The sequence below is a fragment of the Chelonia mydas genome, chromosome 23, assembly GCF_015237465.2.
Source record: "Chelonia mydas isolate rCheMyd1 chromosome 23, rCheMyd1.pri.v2, whole genome shotgun sequence".
In the NCBI taxonomy this organism is placed as follows: domain Eukaryota; kingdom Metazoa; phylum Chordata; order Testudines; family Cheloniidae; genus Chelonia; species Chelonia mydas.
Genome location: NC_051263.2, coordinates 4,936,711 through 4,960,269, shown reverse-complemented (window position 1 = coordinate 4,960,269; position 23,559 = coordinate 4,936,711). Strand labels below are relative to the sequence as shown.

Below are 23,559 nucleotides of genomic sequence, written 5' to 3'. Positions count from 1 at the left end.
TAAGCTGATGGCTGGAGGACTGGGACACTAGTGCATGGGGTCCACATGGCGCCCGAACTTACCACCCAAGCTACGTACGGAGCAATGACAAATTCCTCACCTGCAAAGGGAGTGTTTGTTGCACTGTCAGGACAGATCCACCCTGCACCAATGCCCTAAACTGGGAAGTTTTGACTGTTGAGGGGCTTGGGCTAGAGCTCTGATTTAGTCCAGGTGAGGTCATATAAAGAGGGGTCCTCCCCCCCTGCTTTACTGCAGGGTATTTTCAGCTTGCTGTGTAATTGTGCCCCATGCCCTGGCAGCTGCAAAGGGAGCACCCAAAAGCCTTCAGAGTTGATAAGGACATGTAGTATTTAGGTTCTATGCTTTGTCAGGAGCGCTAGGGAGCCCTAAGTCTGGGCAGGGCATTTTGCATCCTTGTGTATTTCAGAGAGCAAAAACAAAACAAAACTGTAACCTGAGTGGCGCCAATTCCTAGAGAACCAAACAAACCAATCGCCCTGCACAGCCCTCTAAGCTGTTATGGGTGGTGCCCCGCACAGGCCTCTAAGCTATTATTTCTGGCTATTGGTAATCTATAGGAATTGCTCCTCATGGACCAGCACCTGCCAACGCTGTTCTAAGAGCTGGTTGTGACAACCCAGCTCCTTTAGCCGATGAGCAAGATCAATGCTATCTCAAGTAACAATAGCTGTGAAGTCACAGCAGCATGGGCGGCTGCTGGGCTAGCCCTGCCCGCCTGGGTACATGCTCTAGTGGCCGCTGCCTGTCCTGGGGCGGCTTCTCTGCTGTTGTTACTCGAACTAGCCCGGGTAAGTCTACACCTGCTACAGGCACACCTCCGAACTGCAGTGTAGACAGACCCTAGGGGCTAGAGCAATAGAAATGTCACATAACACCAACTAGGGCAGAGATGAGAATACTCCCATTTGCTGCTTCGACAGCAGGGGTGGGCGGGGGGCAGGGCACACCTCTTTTATCAATCTCACCTGGAATAGTTAGAGGTTAAGTCTATGGGGCCCCGACGATCAGGGCTTTGCAAACGGTGCACAGCGTAGGCATATTCCAAAAGGCATGGACATGTACTGACAATATTCAAAGGAAAATCCCCTCCCCCTCCCCCTGAAATGCAGTTGCCTCTGGGCTGGAGTACAGCAGGTGTTTAACAGCACATGCCAATGCTGTCATACCCAACCGAAACAAACAGGGGAAATTCAAAGAGGCAAAGTGGAATTGTCCAGTATGGAACAGGCCAGGACACTGGGATTCATGCTCCTGTGGTAAGTTCTTCTAAGAGCTACAATCAAAGTAAATCTCACCTGGAGAATCATCCTAGGGGCTCATCCAACTCCTCCTTCCCCTGTCCCATCACACAGCTCCCCATTCTCCCACTTTCCCCTGGGGGCTCAGCTCCTGAGCCTTGGCCCCTCCCAGGAGGCTCTACATACTCACTGCCGGAGCAGCTGGCGCCCTTCCTTCCACACCAGTGGGTTGCTTTCCAGTGAAGTTGTTTCCGCTGGGCCATTGGAAACTGAGAGGACAGTAAAGAAAGTGTGTCAGTGATGCATACCCGCCATGGGGAACCCATTCTGGCTTCATCTCCAGCTTTTCAGTAAGCCACCCACAGCCCTGGACCAGCCTCAAACTCAAGCCCTCACCTGTCGGTGCTAGGCTAACCCTTGGGAAGAATCTATCCCTGAGGTCACAAGCCCATAGTATCCCACATCCCAGCTATATGCAATCACAGAAATCACGTCGGTATCCATGAGCAGGGGACTGGGCAGAACATATAGGACACTGTGGGTATGAGTGCACTCGCATGGTACAATACCTGGTTCTGACAGGTCCGCTCTCTTCTCCCCTTGGTTCGGTTCGGTTCCAAACTTCAGCTTGTGGTATTTTGACCTTGAACGAACATGGAAAAGCGAAGTTTGATGTGAACCTAAAGCAACTGAGGCAACGCATGATTCCCATATTATAGAAGGGGAAACTGAGGCACAGAGAAGCGCAGCAACGTGCCTATGGTCGTACAGTGAGTCTGCTCCACCCACTCCTCAGAATGGAGAGCAGGAGGTCCTGACTCCCTGTATACCCCTGCTCTAAACACCTGGCAATCCTTCCCCTTGGAGCTTGGAATTGAACCCAGGAATCATAACTCAACATGCCTCTCCGCTCTCATCTAGTCTAACCACTAGACCAGCACATCCTTCCAGACCAGAGTCAGACACCGACCATAGTCTGGCCCCTTCATGATTCCCTAGGCTCTACCCAAGAGCCAGTAACACCCCAGCATGATATGAGTTGGGGGAGGGTGGCAGGAGGATAGGGGGATGGCCATGCACTCATCACCGTTCAGAAACCCTTTCAGGTGGACTCAGGAGACGGCTGTAGATTTCAAGGGACCACAACTAATGGCTGAGACTTTCATGTCCAAACCCGGGTGACCTAACAGACTACAAGACCCTCTCCGAGAGCGAAGGGCCCAGCACCTGTTCTGCTGCTGGAGAAAACGAAGCTGGGGGAGTCTGCCTGGGAGGGGGAGTTTCCAAAGATCCCCCGAAATGTGGGGAGTGACAAGCAGGCCAGCCCAGTCCTCAACGCCACAGCCTTCCCGGGCGTTCCCACCTCCTCTAGCTGCCGCATTTCTTACCTCTCTTGCTTTAAGGCATACTCCAACATCTTTATCCTGCGCACCAGGTCTGTCTTGAGGTTCTCTTGGCCCTTCCTCTCTCCCTGCAGAAATGCCACTTGGGCCTGTAGGAACAAGAACCAAGCCCGAGGTCAGTCAGGTCCCAGAAGGGCTTGGAGCGCAGGTTGTTGGCTCACACCCATGCTGCCCTCACCCCCTGCCTGCCCTACCATGCTTGGAGAGCCCCATACAGGAAGTGCTAGAAATGATTATTTTTTACTTATTCCAGCAGAACCCAAAAACAGTGCCAGTTATACCAGCCCAGTTGCTTGTGTACATTGCTAACATTCCCAATCAGTGCAGGGCGTAGGCACTAATTTATTCAGCCACTTTTATCTGAGGATCTGAAAGCAAATCACCTCCCCGTAACACAGGATGCCTCACAGCTCCCTGGGGAGAGTCGGAGCCATTATTCTCCATTTTACAGATTTACCAAGAGGTGCAGTGACCTGCCCAGAATCCCACAGATAGAAAAGCAGGAGCAGAGTCTCAAATTGAAAACAAGAGTCCTCATTCCCAGCTCCCCCGCCCCTCTAACCACTAGCCCCCACTCTGGTCTATTCCATAGAAGATTTTAACCACGCTTATCACCATAGTATCTGAGAGCCTTCCAGCAGCGCACCATGACTACACATCTGTCATGTGCTGGTCTCTCCTCCTCTCCTCAGAGGGAGAAGCGCCGTGCCGTGGCCTGTCTGGTTTTGATAGGGGTGTCTTTTTTTCTTTTAATATACAGGTGCTTGTTGCTGTATTTTTACAGAAGGCAGGTCAAAGAAATGTCCCTTGCAGTTGGAGTGGAAGGTGGTGAGGTTTACGATAGTCCTTAGTTCCTGCGGGAGTTCGGTCTACAGTCTCAGACCACCCCCAGAGACGGCTCTGTCTTCCGCATGGACTAGCTTTACTCTGATTGTTGAGAGTCCATTGGGCCAGAGGAGCAGAGCTGTCGACAACACTCTTTCCCAGAGCTTTAGATGACCTTTTAGATATGTTGGGCCCAGGCCATGCAGCGTTTTGAAGATAAGGACCAAGACTTTGAACTTGATTCGATATTCTATGAGAAGCCAGTATAGAGAGCAGAGGACAGATCTGATGTGTTCCAGCAGCCTGTGTTGCTGAGGAGACATGCCAGGGTGTTTTCTACTAGTCGGAGTTGCCTAAATGCTGAAGTGGGAGTAGAACCCAGGAATCCCAACTCTCAGCCCCACTTCTCTAACCCACCAGACCCCACTCCCCATCCAGAGGGGGGCATAGAACCCAGACATCCTGACTCTCAACCCCACTCCCCTCCCAAAGGCGGGAACAGAACCCAGGAGTCCTGACTTCCAGCTCCCTTGCCCTAACCACAAAACTATCCTTCCCCTCCGATGCCATTGCCAAAACTCTGATAAAAACAGGCCAATTTTCCTGCAGGTGCACCTCGGACTTCAGTGGCATTAGGCAGCTAATTCTGGAGCAGACTCAGCCCAAGGCACTGCAAGGCATCCACAACACCTCCCTCCTCTCTCTCTTTCACACAGCAGCGATCTAGCTAAGTGCAGACCTGCCCGCAAGCAGCTCACTTCCCTCCTCATGCTCCATTGCATTTGAGAGACTGCTCCACTCTGGACTGAGCTAGTGTGTGTATTTTCTCACCCTTCTACAGGCAATTTAACCCAATCACAAAACGTTTCTATCACTTAATGACCGTCTGTTGGCTTAAGCCGCGGGAATCTGCACCATATGCCAAACTGCCTGCCAGCTCCTAAGGAGAGATTGCGAGCTGGCTCCACCATCCGCCAGCTGACACCTTCTTAAACCCCCCACCCCCAACCACCAGTCTATTAACACAGATTTTCTGCTTATTAGCCAGATTTCCGGTCCGACATGCTCCCGTCAGTCAAACCCTGTCCCAGCAAACAGTGATGCTAAGCACCCCTTACAGATTCATTTCCAATCATTTGACTCATGGCACACGCCCAGCTTTCTGAGCTTCTAAACATCAGCTACTTGTGCCTAACGCTCTAGGGTAGCAGAGTGGAACCCCAACGGAACACTGTTGTCATCTTTGTAGGGATCATTCCCATCTCCTCCACAACCCCTCTTTCCTGCGGGCTATGTACCTGCTCAGATGAACCTGGAGCCCTCTCTGGCTACAAGAATTGATCTAGCCCAACTCAGCCTGCCTTCGCATACCAGATCACTGTGCAAGGATCAAGACTAGAATTCCCTTTGCAAACCTAACTTACCTTTGAGTACCACAATCTAGTGCAGTGTTTCTCAAAGCCACAAGCCCCAGGAGGGGGAAATGGGGAGGATCGTGATGCGTTGAAATTTTTATTACGCTCTAAAGCAAAAAAGATCTCGCTACCCCACTTCCCACATCCTCTGGCCCTTCAAGGTCATGTGTTCTTGGCCAAGCTCTTGACACACACACACATATTAATTACTTGGGCTTAGTACCAATATCTTCTTTTACTCTTACTTTTATAGTAAGCGGAAGGGGGTGGCAAAAAATTTTAACTTCAAATAAGGGATTGCCAGCTTGCGAAGGCTGATAAACTCTGGTCAAGTGGAAACGAACACAGGACTAGGAGTCAAGGAATCTGAAGTTCTCCTCCTGGCTCTGCCACTGACTCACAGGGACTTCAGCAAGGCCCTTCCCATTTCGGTGCCTCAGTTTCCCACTCTGTACAGTGTGGATAATGATACCGACCAACCTCACTAGAGGTGGGGGGTGGGGAAAGAGGACTTTGCAGATGGAAAAGGACTGTGCTAACCACTGCTCAGAGACTGGGTCAAGGAACACCGTCCATGTGTGCCAGCACACTCATTCCTAAAGAGCTTCCACTTCTCACAGCAACTCCTAGGGAACCTAACCTAAAACTGTAACTTCTGGGCCTCCCCTATCTGAGCTCTGGGGAAGCATAAAAGTCACAGAGTTTGCTGGATCAAGACAAGGATTTTTGGCCCATCACACTCGACCCCACAAACCATCCTGCAGGTTAATGCAATCACTCCCAAGGAGCCTGTGACCCCCAGGGACTGCTTAAAATACTTCACAGATCTTACTGGGTTGAAAGATTTCACAGAGGCAAAACGTTCAGATTCTCAGATTCCTACAAAGACTTCTTGGAGTCCACAGGCACACAGGCCAGCTTAAACCATTTTTTTTAAAAGGCTGAAGCTTTGAAGAAACAGCAGTACAGTTCTAACGAAGATGACATCAAGGTATGCTAAACATCATGCAGGTAACCAAGGCTACAGTGTACTTTGAGTGCCTGGTGTAGAATACATAATTCCATATAGGAAGGGGATCAGTACTTTACTTGTCAGATTAAAATAAGGAAGTTCCCTGGTTAAGAAAGAAAAAAAAAAAGTTGATAAAATGGAGTTAAGGAAAAAAGTGAAGAACACTATAGTTTTACCTAGCCCTGTAGAAAGCCAAGGAATTGCAAGGTGAAGTCTAAACTCAATCAACTGATAATTTCCATACAAGCCTTTCAATTAAGATCCCAAACAGCCTAACCCCTGTTCACCTGTATGTCCCATTGTGTGTGTCTGCTATGAAAGGTTTAAGTGGAGATAAAAGTACAGCAGTATCACAAGCTAACTGCTCTCTCTAACACCACACACCTTGGAATTTCCACCAGGAATGTGGGAAACTAGACAGGCAGAAAGCAATGGGCCTTTTGGTAGAACTTTTAGTATGCAATCTTTGAAACAGAACGTCTTAAGCCATGCCCATCTCTTACACTGCCGAAGCCATGGGTTTATGTTCTGTAATATGTCCTTTCCTAGGAGCAGCAGGGCCAACGTAAACATAGAGCATTAAAATGGGTGCCTTTAGTGGGGCAATAAAAAACTGCGCTGAAGCATGGATAGAGTTAGCAAATGAGGTCTGCAGGAAGGCCGGAAGTTGCAACCTTCCTTGGGCAACAATCCAGAAGCTCTATTATGCAAAGGTTTCTTTGCAAATGCTGCCACATACACCACTGAGTGGCCAATTCACGCACCAGCTATGCTGGTGCATGAGAACGCAGGTGAAACCCACCAGCAATGAATGATCACTAGCTAAATCTGTCTCCTCAAGGATGCATAAGCGAGGCACAAGCTGAAGTGATGTAGTTAATATTGTTTGAGGGACTTTTCATGTGAATTGCCATGCTATTCTGAATATTTATCTGGCCCGCAACACCATACTATCTGAGTGCCACACAGTCTTTACCTTTGAGGTAGGGCAGTGCTATTAGGCCCATTTTACAGATGTGGAACTGAAACACAGAGAAGCAAAGTGACATGCCTAGATTCACACAGGATGTTTGGGCTGGAGCAGGAATTGAACCCAGGTCTCCCACAGCCCTGGCTAGTGCTCTAGCCATTGGACCATCCTTGCAGCTACTTTCATATACCCTCTTCCACTGCTCCTCATCCTGCTCTTCCTGGCTCCTTTCTTCTCCCCTGGAGTCCAAGCTGCCACAAGGATGCTCCCATGATGCTTACAGATACAGAGGCCGAACTCTGATGGCGCTTTTAAGTGCTCCTCTGCCACAGCGCTCCCCACCCACAGTTATGAAATGTGGGTGGGCAAGAGGATTTGTGGTGGGGTTTCTCTCCTCCACTTTGCTTTTCAGCCACATCCCCGCTCCCTTCAACAGCAATGCACATTTGCTGCGGTTGGTTAACTTCAGGCTGGCTTCAGAATGCATTGCTTGCTTCCTAGCCTCATGGTAATTCTCTCTCTCCCTCCCAAACAGGAAAGGCTGAGGTCAGAGCTGGCTGGACGAATCCGAAATCTAAGCAGCTGCAGGGAAGTTAGAGTATCAGCATATTAAACCAGCTAATATCTCCCAAAGACTATCCCAAAGCATTCTCCCCAACACATGCCCTTGTTACCTCCAAGAGAAGTCTCCCAATCTTCTTTCCATCATTCTTCAGCCATTAACCACTCTCCTGGGTAAATGTTATCATCAGCTCCCTCAGACAGCAAATCCCTCCTCATCCCTAACACTGATATCCATGGAATTACTGAGACCAAGCAATGCTCCCCTGGCCTTTTCTTGCTTGAGAATGAGATAGGGTCAAGTGGTCTCCGCACAGGACTGGGAGCCAGAAAATCCCAATTTCTAATCATTGCTCTTACAGCACCCACGAGTACAGAGGAGTCAAGTCACTTCCCATCTCCGTGCCTCAGTTTCCCAATCAGAGAATATTGGCACAGTCTCATGGGGAAGTTACAAGGCTTAATGAGTTAATGTTTACAAAGACAGCACTAGAGAAGTGTCAAGCACAGGCAGCCTACCCCCAGGGTACCTCCTCCTTGAGAGTCTCATTGTTTGGGCTGTGGAGCTGGCATCAGGAGTCACAGCCAAGACTGCATCCTAATTATCTTCTGAAAGTCCCGCCCCGCCCCACCTTCCTCTTCCAGCTTCCTCTTCTTGATCAGTTTCTCTTCCTCCATACTGCTGCTGCTGACTCACATGATTCTCTTCCCTCCCACCAAGGCCTCATCCAATCTGCTACACTCCCACCTGTGCCGCTGGACACACCCTTGATTTTATAAGCAATTCTCTGTGGCCTTTTTCCTGTTCCACTCATAACCCCTCCTACACAACACTCCTCAGCCTCACCCTGCAGACTAAAGCTATCTCACTGTTCCCCTAGCGCCTCGATATCATTAAACTCTCCAGCCAGATTCAGTCTCTCAATCCCTGCATATTCCCTTGCCTGGATACCTGCAACTCTGTCCCATCCATTGCCTTTCACCAACCTGCTCACATCAAATCCTGCTGCTTGGCCTACTTCAATTCCCCTTGTTACACAGACCAGCTATAAGTCATCATATATACAAGCACGCACACCAGAAAGCAGTTTATGCCTCATGTCCACTCCAGCTATGAGGATCTGGAAATCTGAGATACTTTCTAGGGATGCCTTACGTCCTGCAGCATCCAGCACATGTACTAGAGGCTGGCATCAAGGCCTTCTGGCCTGGCATGTGATAAGCTACTGCTCTTCACCTGTTCTCCATGTGCGAGCAGAGCAACAAAGTGAAGTCAATGAGAACTGGTCTATTTTGTTTGCCTCTCTCCTGTGACCTATAAACCCATAAACGTTCAAGGGAATAGTAACTCTCTCACCCAGGCGCTGAAGAGTCACTAAGACACCCTTTGCCAAGGATCTCAAGGTCCTCAGCTCACCCCCCTTCTGCACTGGTATTCGGGAAGGAGAATTCTCTATACCTGAGCTGCTGTTTGGGACAGGGCATTCCCTTGACATCTTCAGCACCTATTTCCATCCCAAACAATTCATCCCTCCAACTCTGTGGAAGTGAATTCACCCAAATTACTAACCCCAGATCCGCTGGCTGTGGCTATTCAGAGAAGTTAATGCACTTAACAGCCCTAGTCACTACTCAGAGCAATTTCCATCCCTGGGCACTGTCAGCATTGTTGTTCTGAGAGGTTCCCATCTCCTCCCATCTCAATTCCAGCCCTAGAGCTACTCAGGGAGAACAGCCCTGCAGGTCTTCATGCCGTATTAAGGGAGATCACTGTCCCCTGCTCCTTAAACAATACCTCAGGAAAGCGACATTCCCTTTGCTCCAAACACCAACAACCGGGGAGCTGCTCCTCTTGACCAGACCCATGGAGGCTATTCAGAGAAGTGACCACCTCCATGGTCTCTATTAGGTGTCCCACCTCAATTCTCTCCTCTCCCATTACTGGACTGGATGTTGGCTGTGCCCCCGCCCACAACTCCCTCCCTAGTTGCTATGGGGTTGACAGATGCATGTCTCCCCACATGCCCTCACCCCAATTCCTTCCCTGGTCCCTATTGGAAGGCGATAGCTACATTTCCCCCCTCGTCACCTCAACTCCCTCTTGGGCAGCAGCAGACATTTCCTGGCCCCTGCCCCAACATTCACCCCAACTCTATTGGGAGTTGCTACAGGGTTGACAACTGCATTTCCTCCCCCCCAAAAGCTCATCCCAACTCCTTCACTGGTCACTATGGCGGGAACGACAGCTGTGTTCCTCCCCCATGGTCCCCTCAACTTCCTATTGGAGGGGGACGGCTGCATTTGCCCCAAGTCATTCACTCCTTCCCCCGGTGCTACGGGGAGGCGACAGCCATGTACCCCGCCCCTCACGCTCACCCCAAGCCTCTTCAAGCCTTCTTGGAGAGCAACAGCCACCACCCCAAGTCGCAAATAAAGGGTCCCAAATTTTTTTTTGTGGGGGAGGAACCCCAATACCTCCCCCACTCACCACCCCCCTCTAATCTCTCACCCCAATTTCTCCCTTCAACCCCCTGGTCTCTCCCAAGGTCTAAGCCCCCTGGGGGGGGGGAAATCCCCGACCCACGGGGGGGTCCCCTTTCCTGGGGGGGGAGGGGGCTGACACTCCCCCGCCCCGACCCACGGGGGGGGTCCCCGATCCTGGGGGGGGAGGGGACTGACACTCCCCCGCCCCGACCCACGGGGGGGTCCCGATCCTGGGGGGAGGGGGCTCTCTGACCCCCCCCCCGGGGTCCCGTCGGCCATTTCCCTCCAAGATGGCGGCAGCGGCGGAGGCAGCGGTGGCCCCGGTAACCCCTCGCCCGCCCGCGGCTCCCCACGCCCCGGCCCGGCCCCCCCCGCCGCCGCCGCCCCCGGCACCTGCAGCTCGGCCCGCTCGGCCTCCCAGCGGCTCTTCTCGGCCTCGAAGCGGGCCCACTCGTGCTGGATGTAGTGCAGGATGCCGGGCAGGCTGAGCTCGCCGGGCCCGGCCCCCGCGGCCGCCCGGCCCGGGGCCTGCGGCGGGGGCGGTGGCGGCTCTGCCCCCGCCGGGCCCGGGGCCTGCTGGGCCCGCACCAGCACCCGCTCAGCCTCCATCATGGATCCCGGCGGCTGCCACATAGGGAGCCGTGCGGGGGGGGCACTTCCTGCCAGATAGTGCTCCGCCAGGAAATGGGGCCCGCGCCGCGGGACGGGGGCAGGGAGGGGTTCCCATGGCAACGGGCCCCTCCAGGTAGGCCTGCTGCTTCCCCCGAGCGGGGGGTTCCCATGGCAACGGGGCCCCCAGGGCCGGCCTGCTTCCCCCCTGAGCAGGGGGTTCCCATGGCAACGGGCCCCTCCAGGTAGGCCTGCTGCTTCCCCCGAGCGGGGGGTTCCCATGGCAACGGGGCCCCCAGGGCCGGCCTGCTTCCCCCCTGAGCAGGGGGTTCCCATGGCAACGGGCCCCTCCAGGTAGGCCTGCTGCTTCCCCTTGAGCGGGGGGGTTCCCATGGCAACAGGCCCCCCCAGGGTAGGCCTGCTTCCCCCCCTGAGCGGGGGGGTTCCCATGGCAACAGGTCCCCCCCAGGGTAGGCCTGCTTCAGCCCCCTACTGTTCCCCCAGCAAGGAGAAGGATTCCCATGGTAACACCTGCTCCCTACAGGCCTGCTTTATCCCCCCCAGAGCAGGGAGGGAGCAGTTCCCAGGGAACATCCCCCTCCCCACCAGGCCTGCTCTCCCCCACCCCCTCTGCCCCCCCACACATCCAGAAACCCAAAGCGTCCAGGGAGGGGTTCCCATGGCAGATCTCACGTCCCTGTCCCCCCCAACTTGCTTCAGCCCCCGCTCAGAAGAGGCTGCGATGGATTCTCATTACACTGGGGACCCCAACCAAGTTCCCCCTAGAATAGGGTCTCTTCTCTCCCCTGTCCCGAGCAGACGGGGAGAGGTTCCCATTTCAATGAGGGTCTGGATCAGGCCCCCTCAGGACAGGCTCCAGAGCAAGCAGGTGGAGGTTCCCCTGGCAACAGGCTCCTCACCACTGCAAGCACAGTCCCACCTCCACCCAGGACTGCACAGGCCACCCCATTGACAGACCAGCTCCTTTCCAGGTCAGTCCTCCCCACTCCCCAAAGTACTCTTCTCTCTGTCCCCCCCAGGGCAGATCCCTTCTTAGCACAGAGCTGAGACTCCAGTCTGGTTTGGATGAGGACAAATCAAAGCCTGCCTCGTCTCCCCAGCCATGATGCTGGAACATTTGGTCTGTCGCCTTAGCTCCATACCAGCCCCTATTCAGAGCAGTCACTGTCCCTTCCTCTCAACTATTCAGGGTGGTCACCATCTCCTTTCCCCCTCTACTTCCTTATCTAGGACAATTGCCTGCCTTACCCCAAATCCACCACCGGTTGGTATTCAGGTTTATCAGTGTGCTTTACCTGTCTTACCTAGGAGGACTCACAGGGCTGCCTCCAGAAATCTCGAGATTTTTGGCTGTGGCAAAGGAGCCAAGTCCAGAAGCGCTGTGAAATTGGGGTGGAATAGACATAGAGGAAGCAGAGAGATGGGACTCTGTCCAGATATCCTTGGGCCCCACTCTTACACAAATTCACGTACATTCAAGCATCAGTCATTTCCCTGAGTTAAAAATATATAATGTAATGTCAACTTTTTTCTTCTTCTCAAAAGCCAGAAACTAGGAGGAGTAAGATATAGGTGAGTGGAAAAGCTCAGGCATCTTGTTGACAGTCTAGAAAGATGCCCATTTTGGGGTAAAATAGAGACAGACCTTTCAAGACCATTGAAATCCAAGGCCCCAGGCATGTTGCTGGAAGGAACAGAACACTGACTCAGAAGCCTACAATCAATGGTTGTTGGTTGAATCCCCCCCCATGCTTTATGGCGTTGTGCATTGTGATATGTGTGGAACTCTTACTTGGGGCTTTTGTCTCCTGGTAGAACCTAGGCAGGAGGAGAGGTTGTGGTCATAACTGTCGGGGAGCTGTTTGTAACGGCAGTCATAGAGTCTAATGGTTTTGCTTGACTCCTCTTGTATGACTGAGCAAGGGGCAGCAGAAATATTTTGACAAGGAGCTGGGAAAGGAGACTGGAGCCAGAAATACACATTCTGGAGTGCTCGTTGATGTCACACTTAGCTGCAAACTTTGCCTTATCGAGTACTTTTATTAAGGTGATGTTAAAATTAAAAAAAATTGGTACAGAGTTTAAGCGTAGAAGTTTCTGGTTATCCGGGAACAACGAGCAGATTATCAAGTGGTGTGAAGTTTGGTTTAGGATTGGGTGGCATAAGGAATACATAATCTGCAATATCCCCAATTGGGAGTAAAAGGATAACGGGTCAAAGTACAGACACTGAGATATGAGGGTATGTTGTTCATATAATGGCTATGTTCAGGTGTGGAGAATAATGAGTGGCTACTCATTTGGTGAGATTTAATGTTCAGTGAGTTTATGGTTTCAGTTCATATGGTCCAATGGAAAAAGTCTCTTGGTCCCTTTCTCGTAGTTGGTGCACGAGGTCGTTCCGGCTCATGGTACTGTCGGTGGCTGGGGATCTTGGTACTGTCGGTGGCTGGGGATGTGTTTGATGTAGATGTCCCTGGACTATTGGATGGTGTCCGAGACCATGAGGCGCCGCATGAGCCGTGCGTAGCGTCAACCGATCCCACGGGTCCACAGCACATACTCGTTGCAGGGGTCCCAGGCGACAACAAAGGTTATTTTCCTGTCAATCATTTTATGCTTCTTTTACTTCTAGTACTGGTGAAAGGGGCCAGATTGACAACCCCGGAGACATCCCCATGAGTACAGCACAGGCAACTAGAGAACCAACTCCCTCAAAACGCACTACACTGGGTGCCTTCTCCCTTCCCTGGAGGGACCCAGTTTAGAGGTAAGACGGGGCTTGCTCAGGTCTCTGCTGCGGCTTCCCACCTGGCAGACAATTAGTGCCAATAGGGATGGATGATTGTTGATTTTTGAATGTGAACATACATCCACTAGGAGTTGGACTGAGCCCCCCAAATTCATTTCACACAGGCCAGCATTTAATGCTATATACTAATAAAATTCCAGCTGATTTCTTCTGGAAACTCTGAGGATTGGATCACTCTTGTCCAGTACCTTGTTTCCAAGAGTGGGTGGTACCAGCTGCTTAAGAGGAAAGGGCAAAACATTTTAGTAGACACTTGAGGAATAGCCTAACCATAGAGGAGAAATTTCTTCCTCACCCCCCCCATCAGTGAAAGGTTCGTGTCTGCCCAGAAGCAATGGGGTTTATATCCTTTTTATATATATGAGATTATACATATAATACATAGAAGTAATACACTACATTATATCCCTTTTTAGCCTATCTAACATAACTATGAACATTCTTATTATCCATATAAAGTTTGTCTCCAGAAGGTAGGGAGGGTTGGGTCTGAGGTTCTGTTCCGGCCCAACTTTCTGTTTCTGTTCCACTTCCTGATTCCTTTGTCTGAAAGGAAACAGCATTAAAAAAAAAAAAATCAGGGCTGGTGAAATACTTTCGAGGTCTTAATTCATCTGACCTGTCTGATTTCTCCTTTCAGGGTCCCCTTTCTCCGATGTCCTTGGAAGAGAAGGCAGGTAAATATGCCTCCCGTAAACCACGTTTCATCTGGACTCTGTCTAGCCTCTCACTCTCACCCTGTCTCTTCTTGGGGTAGGATGTTTTTAGAGGTGTCAGAGGTGTTCTGGAGTCTATAGGAGGAGACAGTGTCAGCTTGAGTGCACTGCTTTGAGATATCTTCTTAGAAGCTTGGGGAATGGGGACTAAAAACAGGCCAGGGAGTCAGGACTCCTGGGTTCCACTATTCCCAACTCTGCTACTGACTCACACTGGCAAATCAGTTCCCATCTGTGTGCCGCTGTTTAAGTGGGGATAACAATACCTCTCTCCCAGGCAGATTGCGGAGCTTAGTTCATTAACCGTCTTTTAAGAACCATGCATGGAAGGTGCTAGAGCAGTGCAAGGGATTATTAAGTACCTTTTAATATAGCTTTGTCCTTTTCAATTTTACATAGATTTCCCCCCCTCACACACACTGGGAATGGAGCAGAGATTAATATAATCACTTTTTAACAACTTCAAGCTTATCTAAACCCATCTTCTTAAATGCTGCTTGACATAGGGTCCCTTTCAATCCCGCAGAGCAGCAGGGGAGGAGACTGTGGTGCTTATAAACAAGTGATTAAAAAAACTAAACCCATGCTGACAAGATTGCAAGCGACAAAACAGCGAGAGACGAAACAGCTACAGAGCCCTGGCTTAACAATGCAAGAAGCCTGCTAGTGGAAAAGCTTTCCTGAGACCAGGCTTCCTTTGCATGCGGAGAAAACTCAGCTTCAGCCTCCTTTGTCTACACTGCCAAGTGAACAAACTTTTGTCATTCACAGGTGCTTTAGAAAGCTCCCCCCACCCCAAGACAAAAGTTTTTCCATGGCAAGTGGCAGTGTAAACAGCTTGTTGTCAGCAGGAGCACTCTCCTGTCAACACGGTGAATCCGGTGAATCCCGCTTGTAGGGAGTTGAAGTACTTTGTACCGACAAACAGCGTTTACACTGCCCGTGTTTCTAAAAGCTGTGTAGTGTAGACAAAGCCACAGAGATGCTTTTAATTCTGAGGGCAGTTCATCTTTCAAGTGACACTGCTGCCTCCTCTTTTAATTCTCGTCTGCAATTTACAGTTTTAACAGCTTAAAACTGGGCTGGTCACTGTGGCTAGGCCGTTGCAGTCCCAGGCAGAAAGGAGTCTGGTTTAGTACTAATGAATAATAGTTTGCTCTTTTCCAGCACCCTCTGCTTGAGGAACTCCAAGTGCTTTACACACTTCAACTAAGGCCAGATCTACACTGGAAAAGGTTTGCTGGCATAGCTAGAGGTCAGACTTGATGATCACAACGGTCCCTTCTGGCCTTTTCATCCATGGATGCATCTTATGCTGGTAAAAAAAGTGCTTTTGCTGGCACAGATTATGCCAGTTCCCTGAGCGAAATAAGCGATACCAGCATAACTGTGTCTACCTGAGGGCTTTTGCCAGCATGGAAATGTCATCAAAAAAATCACCCCCCAACCCACATTACTATACTGGCAAACGTTGCTAGTGCAGACCTCTCCTAGCTGAATCTCCCAAAAGAAGTGGGGAGATAAAGATACCTGCATTTCATAGCTAGGGAGACAGGTGCAGACAGCTCAGGTGTTATGTCTAAGGTCACACAGTGAATCAGTGGCAGAGGTGGGAATGGGATGCAGGAGGACACCCTGCTCTGACCACTTAGCCACACACCCAGTCCAGGACTGACTTCCAACTTCCCGGATGGAATCGCTGTGTGACATTGCCTCTTTCTAGGTTTGGTTCCTAAGTTCCTGCAGCTTGAGGTGGGAGCAGCGTTGAGGCAGCACAATGAGGCACTGCAGGGCTTGCTCCGCTTTAAACCGTGTTGCTGCTCCAGGAGCTCGTTGACCTACTCGGGGGAGAGTAGCCTTAGCTAAAGGAAAGTGAGTGCATTGTGGGCTCTTAAACTCCAAGGCAACAAAGCAAATCTGTCTGCTTGGCTTCCTTGTTTGAGCATCGTTATCACCAGGAACGTGCACAGCTCTGGGGGACAATGTTGATTACTTGGATGCTGCAGCTCGGCAGAGGGAGCCAGCCAGCAGAGGGAGCACAGAACACTGTTTCCTCAAAAGTCCCACAAAAATAGTGATTTCTGATGTAGAATCTGGAGGATGTTTCCACCCCAGGCTCTATCTGTCACAGTGGGTCGCATTCAGAGCTTTAACTGCTTGACCCTGTATCTTGTCCAATGGGATCAGAGAAGAGCAGCTGCCACGAGCCATTTGCTGAGAGCATCGTGTTAGATTAGACTTGAGCTCAGACCAGAACCGCCGAATGAGACACCTCCAAACTTTAGGAGAGTTCAGATCTGGGTCTTAGCTTCGGGGGTTGTCTCTTGCGACCTGGGAGGGAGATCCTGGTGATTAAAGGTGCACGGTATGGGGCTATAGTTGCATGAACAGAGCTCTCCTGGGATGCAGGGTGTGTTGCTGACAGACGGGCTCCTTACAGTGCTAAGCGGTATTCCCAGGACTGGTGAGGGAGGGAGGGAAAGGATGGACAGTTGTACCAGGGACTCAAGCTCAGGGGGATCCCCCCAAACATCTGTCTAAATAAAGTGACATGGGAGGAGGTGGAGCCCCAGCGAAGATGATGTACCAGGTCCCCAGATTTCTTTCAGCAGGCCTGCCTGTAACAGTGCCCCTAGGTTAGGAGGGCAGGTGGGTTTTCTTTTCCTAGATGACTGGGTTCTTGTTGTGCAGGGTGCCGTGCTCTGGGTTCCCCACCCCTTCCCCATGAGGGGAAGGTGGGTTTGCAGAGAAATTAGTGCTTAAACGGAGGCCTTGATCCCTCTGGGGCAGTGGTTCCCAAACTGGGGTTCGCAGAACGTTACAGGGGGTTCACCAGAAAAATTTCACTCATGGCAGCCAGAGGACCCTGGGCATTGGAGGCAGCAGGTGGGACCCTGTTGCAGGGCAGACAGCCCGAGCCCCAGGGAGAGCGGGGCCGGGCAGTTGGGGTTGGCAGCCCGAGCCCTGTCCCCGTCAGCAGGGGAGCCAGCAGTCCGAACCCCAGCGCTCCACGCGGGACTGGCAGCCCGAGCCCCAGGGAGAGCAGGGCCGGGCAGTTGGGGCTGGCAGCCCGAGCCCTGCCCCTGTCAGCAAGGGAGCCAGCAGCCCGAACCCCAGCACTCCGCGTGGGGCTGGCAGCCCAAGCCCCGGCAGTCAGCGGGACCTGCAGCCAAAGCTCAGTGGAGCTCAGTTGACCAGGGCGGTCAATGGGGTCCAGCAGCCGGAGCCCCGCAGAGTGCGGAGGAAATTTAAACTTAAATCCGTGTAAATATTCATTTTTAGGAGGGGGTTCACGAGATTTCACAATTTAGTGAAAGGGTTCACGGGCTGTTAAAGTTTGGGAACCACTGCTCTGGGGCAATGAGCCAGCTTGTTACAAACAAGATTAAATAAAGCAGCCCCCTCGTCATGGCGCATCTCTTGTTCTGGGAACTTTAGCAGTTAATGTAGGTTGAGAAGCCGTGTGCACTAATTCAGAACTTTCAGATGGTCTCCTTGCTCCTGTTTTCCCAGCAAGACGGAAACGCCAGGTCCCTGAGGAGCAATCCCGAGCTCAGACATGCCTACAATACTGAGGTCTGTCCTCTCCACTGGCTGCAGCTCCTTTGGGAGTAGCAGTTCGGTCAGCCAGTTCCAACCTGCGCTGACTGGCTGGCTTTGCTCAGTGGTTGAGCTGTGCTGATAACCAGCCAGTAAACACAGACTTCAAACAGGCTGGGTGAGGGAGGCTCAGACTGGAATCTGAACACCACTTTTGAGGGAGGAACTGAGGGACAGGACTCCTACAGCCTATTCCTGGTTCTGCTCCTGACTGGGGAAACTGAAGCACGGAGCGGCAGTCACTTGTCTAAGGCTGCACAGTGGTTCAGCGGCAGAGATGGGAACAGAATACAGGAGTTCTGAGTCCCTGGCCCCTTCTCTGCCCACTAGACCATGCTGTGTCAATGAAGGACAGTGGAGAGATTTAATTTAGGGGTGGCCTTCAGTGAACCTGAAGAATCAGGGGACTGTGTTTCTTATGGCAATCAGCTGGGGGGAGCATCTTTCTTTAATCAGACCATTTATTTTAAACCCTTTTTTCCATCTAGTATATCTGTCTAGTAGCCCCTGCTCCAATTGTAGGATTGGGGAGACAGCCCCTGTGCCGTGGACGCAGGCTTTCCTCAGTGGCAAACATCCCTGGCATTCAAACTCCATCTGCATTTCTTTCCAGGGTGACCAGCAAGTCAGCTGAGTTGGGATGGATGAGCCCAGAGCCTCCTGGGGAAGCAAATGCCTCTGGCTGCCCCGTGCAGAGACCACAGCCACATAACATCGTTCCCCAGGTGAACAGACCCAGCTGCCTGGCAAGATGCGCATCACGTTCTGCCAGGGGGTCCTAGCGCTCGCCATTGTCATCAATCTGCTGATACTGTACTACGTCTCGAGGCTGCAGCAGCGGATGTTGCATAGACACAGAGACCACGTCCAGCCTAGCTCCCGGCTGCTGCCTGTCCCCCAGAAGCTCGGGGTGACCGTCATCATCAGGGAGTTCGAGGACTTTGAGAACTACGTCCCTGGTGTGGTGCAGTCCTTCCTGAAGCAGAAGCCGGAGCAGCCAGTCATGGTAGCAGCAGATACCTTGCCGTACCCTCCGCTTGTATTACCGGATGTTCCCAACGTCCAGCTGGTGATCCTCAAGCCAGCCCCTGACCAGTCTGCCCATGTGTCCAGGCCTGAGATGTACGTGAAGACAGAGTATGTGGCCCTGGTGCCTGATGGGGTCAAGGTTGATTCCACAAGGCAGCTGGATCGTATGTTAGAAGAGTTCAAAGCCAACCAGGGCAGAGTTCAAATGGTGGCAGCGCCCGTGCAGTCCCTCGCTCCCCTCCATTGCTTGAACCTGAAGGTCAGCCTTAGAAAGTGGACTGCTGAATACAGTGTAGCGCCTTCCACCAGGGTCTGCACAGCCCTGAAGGGAGACGCCGTGATTCTGCTGCGCACAAAGGATCTCTTCAACCTTTCCACTCCCTTGGCCAAGCCCCTGCTGACCTCCCTCTTCATCCAGACATCACTGCGGGGCTGGACGGTCCGAATCCTTGATGTCTCCTTCTCCTCAGCCCACCAGCCTCTGCTCAGCTCCTCACACAACCAGTGGAAGGCAGAGAACCGCGCCAAAGCCAGCCGGCTGCAGCTCTTCCGAGACTTCGGCATCAAGCGGGTTCTCCTGGAGGATGGGAAGCAGCAGTGGTTTGGGTGCAGCAAAGAGACGCCGCGTTGCTTCAGCACCGTCCATGATGACACGCCGGAATATCTCTATCAGAACCGCTGGACCCCGCCTTGCTGTCTACAGGCCCTGAGGGAGACGGCAAAGTACGTCATCAACGTCTTGGAGACGTCTGGGGTTCGGTACTGGCTGGAAGGCGGGACGCTCCTAGGAGCTGCCCGACATCAGGACATCATCCCATGGGATTATGACGTGGATCTAGGGATATACCTGGAGGACATTCCCAACTGCGACCTCCTCAGGAATGTAGAGTCTGGCTCCATCGTGGATGAGAAGGGCTTTGTCTGGGAGAAGGCCATCGAGGGCGACTTCTACCGTGTGCAATACAGCGAGCACAACCACCTGCACGTTGACCTCTGGCCCTTCTACCCCAAGAATGGGCTGATGACCAAGGACACGTGGATGGACCATCGGCAGGATGTGGAGTTCCCGGAGCACTTCCTCAAGCCCCTGTTACCCCTGCCATTTGCTGGCTTCACAGCTCTGGCACCCAACAACTACCGGAGTTTTTTGGAGCTGAAGTTCGGCGCAGGTGTGATCGAGAATCCAGAGTATCCAAACCCAGCACTGAAGAAGCTGGATAAGGGGAAATAAGCAAGGACTCTGGCTTCTGCCTCTGCATTGGGGCCCAAGAGAGCATCAGACTCTGAGGCCCAGGGAGCAGGGATCCCTCTCTCCTTCTGCACATATCCCTGATGCCAACAGAAGGGAGTCATTCTGGTTTGAACCATGCTGCTGCTAGGGCAGCTGTCTGCCCACTGCTGCTGGTACGGCCCACTGAAGCCAGGAGAGTTTACCCTCACCTCTGGGGCTGGGGGGATTGTCTGAAGGGCTTGTGGCTGTTCGGAGGTGAGACACTTTGAACACAAAGACAGGAGAATTAACAAAGCAACCCAGGAGAGGCCTCACAGAGATGCCGCCTCAGCGCATCTCCCGAACTCGCTGGGTCGCTGGCGGGGCTCTCTGCTTTCTAGCAAAGGTCTGCAGTTCATGGATTGTTTGTGGGCTGCTCTCTGAGAGGAAGCGCAAAGCCACAGCTGTTTTCAATCAGCGGGAAGAGTACAAACTTAATGCCTGTCCCCCTTGCCTCCTCATTTAGGTGCTGGAGATCTGTTACCCATCTGGGGCTTAAAGTGGGGGGACAGCTGTGGCATCATGCACAACTTCAGGCTACCTAGAAGGAAGCACTTGAACAGGGAGAATAATTAGTCAGTGAGGCTGTGCCCTGCTTTGGGAGGCTCTGAAGCTGCTGACACTAGAGAGAGACAGAAGCTTACAACCGATGACAGGCGGTGGCTGGGGATCTGCACCATAAGAGAGGGGGGAAGGGGACTAATCGATCCAATAGGTTCTGTCCAACCCTCTTATCCATCACTGTAACCTGTTTAGCTTGAACCGCAGCAGCGCTTGGGAATTTACTCACCCTGCCTGAGGCCTAGGCCTGAGAACAAGGCCTGGCAGGGAGGTGCAACTGTTTAGTATTGGTGATACACTTTGAGACCCGTCCTGCTCTCACTGAAGGTCATGGGAGGTCAGAGATTGACTTCAGCAGGGCTCAGATTAGAGTCTCATCCTAAATTTGCAAAGTGTGGTCCTTATCATGGTGATTGGCTATAAATGACCCCAGAAAATCAAGAGCCCAACATGGGATATTGCAGACATATTTATAACCACAGCTGGTTCTGTTTCATGCGTTTACAGCAAGGTCTTTTACTTGCTCCTTCAAAACGGTGCAGTCCCAAGGAATCGAGGCCCAGCAGGTAGGTTGTGGGAGGATCTGCAGCTCTAGAACGTGGGTCTGCTGGTCCCTGAGCAACTGCTGCATTCACACAGCCATGAGACAACTCTGGCTGAGCAGCAGTCGACAGGCTGTGGGCCGTGTGGGCCCAAGCACCACAGGACATGCTGCCCACAGAATCTGACTGACAGTGCTCCCAGAGTCCCTGATTGGTCCAGGCATGCTACTTAAGCCTGGAGGGAACACCAGGAAGTTGTCTGTGAAAGTAGGCAAATCCCCAGCCGGCTTCTAGAACAGACCTCGCTCCTATCTGGTTCCCAGCCTTGCCCCAGCCCTGCCACAGCCCATTCCCTATCCTGGCATTTGACTCCCGCTCTGATCCTCCGCTCTGGTTGCTAGCGTCTGACTTCGACTCCACCCACTAGACCTAGCTGCCCATGCCCTGGCTGAGCCACGGCTCGGTTTTTTAAGAAAAAGGGAAAGGAAAAGATGACGATCTGTACAGCCAGGAGTTGAAATGTTCTCATGTAAAGATTCAGTGGGATGTTTTGGTTTAGTTTAAGCCTTCCCTTTATAGTTCTGGGAACCCAAACAGGGCCGTGTGGGATTAATGTGGCAGAACGAGGAACCGAAACTGCCTCTAAACAAGAAGTGAAAATAACCAGCCACGTTTCGTTGTCCCAAGCTGAACAAAGGGTAGAAACGTAACTAAACTGCCTCCACGGTGTAAAGGAAATTGAGTTTATTAACCCTTTGTTTTACAATCATACATACAATATCAGGGTTGGAAGGGACCTCAGGAGGTCATCTAGTCCAACCCCTGCTGAAAGCAGGACCAATCTCCAATTTTTGCCCCAGATCCCCTAAATGGCCCCCTCAAGGATTGAACTCACAACCCTGGGTTTAGCAGGCCAATGCTCAAACTTTTACTCATAGAAGGCATCAGGAGTAACAGAAATGCAAGAATTTAATAACAAGAAAATCCCAGGGGAAGCATCCAACTGTGAGCCAGGAGATTTGAGTTCTATTCTCTAATGCCCTGTGTGACGTAGGACAGCTTACTTCCTCTCACCTGCAGACTAGAGCTAATTTTACTTCCCTCCCTCTCCCATGGGGACGCATGAAGCTTGCTTCGTGTGTGGAAAGCTGGGGATCTTCAACTGAAAGGCAAAGTTCTTCATATAATTTGAATATGTTTACAGAAAATCTGGTCCAGCAGTCAGTAGCGCCAGCCCCGTGTGCTTAAAAATCACGAGAGTGGCGTAAGACTCATGAGATTTTAAAGAATAGTAAATGTTGGGGTCTGCTTTCTGGTTATTAAGCCTTTAGGGGGCCCTTGGATCAGGTTTTCAAGCTTTTGTGTGTAAGCATGAGGATAGACACTTTTTCTTTTTCAGTGAAACCTGAGATTTTCACCAATCACAGTTCCTGGACCTGTGGCTTCAGTATCTAAATGCTACAAGACACAAGAGTTGGCAACACTGATTAGTGCAGACAATGCAGTAGAAATGCCGTCAAAACCCCTCCTAGTTGCTCTACCTATAACATTATCTTCTGCTACTGAAAAGGAGCCACAGTAGTCTTTGCCCTAAAGGATCACAGTTAGAAATGTATCAGAGTAGCAGCCGTGTTAGTCTGTATTCGCAAAAAGAAAAGGAGTACTTGTGGCACCTTAGAGACTAACCAATGTATTTGAGCATAAGCTTTTGTGAGCTACAGCTCACTGCATTGGATACATACTTAGAAATTTAGTGAGAGGAGCAGATTAATTTGACTCTTGCTCCATTCCCCATACCCACACAGGCTTGAAGTCAATGGAAGTTTTGCCTCAGGAAAGACTGTTGACCTAGTCCCTTCATTTGTGGAGTTCAGGACAAAGTCCTGACAAGGGTGTTATTTTAAATAATCATTAAAACTCAAAGTGATTTTCCCGTCTGATTTTCTTGGCATCTCCTGCCAATCTGGTTCAGACTTTGTTTTGATCACATATGGGGCTGTGAACAATGTCAGAGTTTAAGCCACCATATCTTGACCTCCTTAAATCCAGATCCTCAAAATATTTAAGCACCTAACTCATTAATTTCAGTAGAAGTTAGGAATCTAAATACCTTTCAATGATAGTACCTTTCACTAAGTCTTGGAGCACGGGGGAAGTTCCAGAAGACTGGAAGAAAACTAATATTGTACCAATATTTTAAGAAGGTAAATGCGATGACCCAGATAGTTATAGACCTGTCAGTCTGATATCAATCCTGTGGCTGACGTGGGAGGGTAATATGATTAATGCCAATCAACATGGGTTTATGGAAAATAGATCCTGTCAACCTAACTTGATCTCTTTTTCTGATGAGATCACAAGTTTGGCTGATAAAGATAACAGTGTTGATGTAACAGACTTCTTATGAGGCTTTTGACGTCGTACCTTATGACATTTTGATTAAAAAACTAGAAAGATATAAAATTAA

At 51.2% G+C, this 23,559-nt stretch overlaps 2 protein-coding genes across 13 annotated transcripts in view; one reads left to right on the top strand and one right to left on the bottom strand.

Moving 5' to 3' along the window:
* Window positions 1–10,568, bottom strand: part of STRN4 (striatin 4) — a 27,096-nt gene extending 16,528 nt beyond the window's left edge. For 2 of the 5 annotated variants that reach the window (XM_037884627.2, XM_037884628.2), the window contains exons 1-4: window positions 10,326–10,568; window positions 2,651–2,754; window positions 1,832–1,905; window positions 1,453–1,531 (exon numbers count right to left, since the gene is read on the bottom strand). In XM_037884627.2, coding sequence (XP_037740555.1) covers window positions 1,453–1,531; window positions 1,832–1,905; window positions 2,651–2,754; window positions 10,326–10,565 — 497 coding nt within the window. In that variant the 5' untranslated portion in view covers window positions 10,566–10,568. Of the gene's footprint in view, window positions 1–1,452; window positions 1,532–1,831; window positions 1,906–2,650; window positions 2,755–3,280; window positions 7,541–7,967; window positions 7,992–10,325 lie in introns of those variants that run through there. The other 3 variants (XM_043534804.1, XM_037884630.2, XM_037884631.2) reach the window with 3 other exon arrangements.
* LOC102940475 (fukutin related protein) lies at window positions 10,192–23,559 on the top strand. 8 transcript variants are annotated; one of them, XM_043534809.1, is made up of 5 exons: window positions 10,540–10,677; window positions 10,787–10,895; window positions 13,198–13,332; window positions 14,015–14,051; window positions 18,304–23,559. In XM_043534809.1, exon 5 carries the CDS (start codon window positions 18,442–18,444, stop codon window positions 19,948–19,950), a length of 1,509 nt encoding a protein of 502 aa, XP_043390744.1. In that variant the 5' UTR covers window positions 10,540–10,677; window positions 10,787–10,895; window positions 13,198–13,332; window positions 14,015–14,051; window positions 18,304–18,441; the 3' UTR covers window positions 19,951–23,559. The 8 variants fall into 8 exon arrangements, with proteins under 8 accessions (XP_043390743.1, XP_037740562.1, XP_043390744.1 ...); XM_043534808.1 differs by lacking the exons at window positions 10,540–10,677; window positions 10,787–10,895 and adding an exon at window positions 10,192–10,255 and having other exon boundaries at window positions 14,015–14,047; XM_037884634.2 differs by lacking the exons at window positions 10,540–10,677; window positions 10,787–10,895 and adding an exon at window positions 10,192–10,255.

Excerpts from the sequence above, each read along its gene's own strand:
- LOC102940475 (XM_043534808.1), top strand. The coding sequence starts at position 18,442 with ATGCGCATCACGTTCTGCCAGGGGGTCCTAGCGCTCGCCATTGTCATC.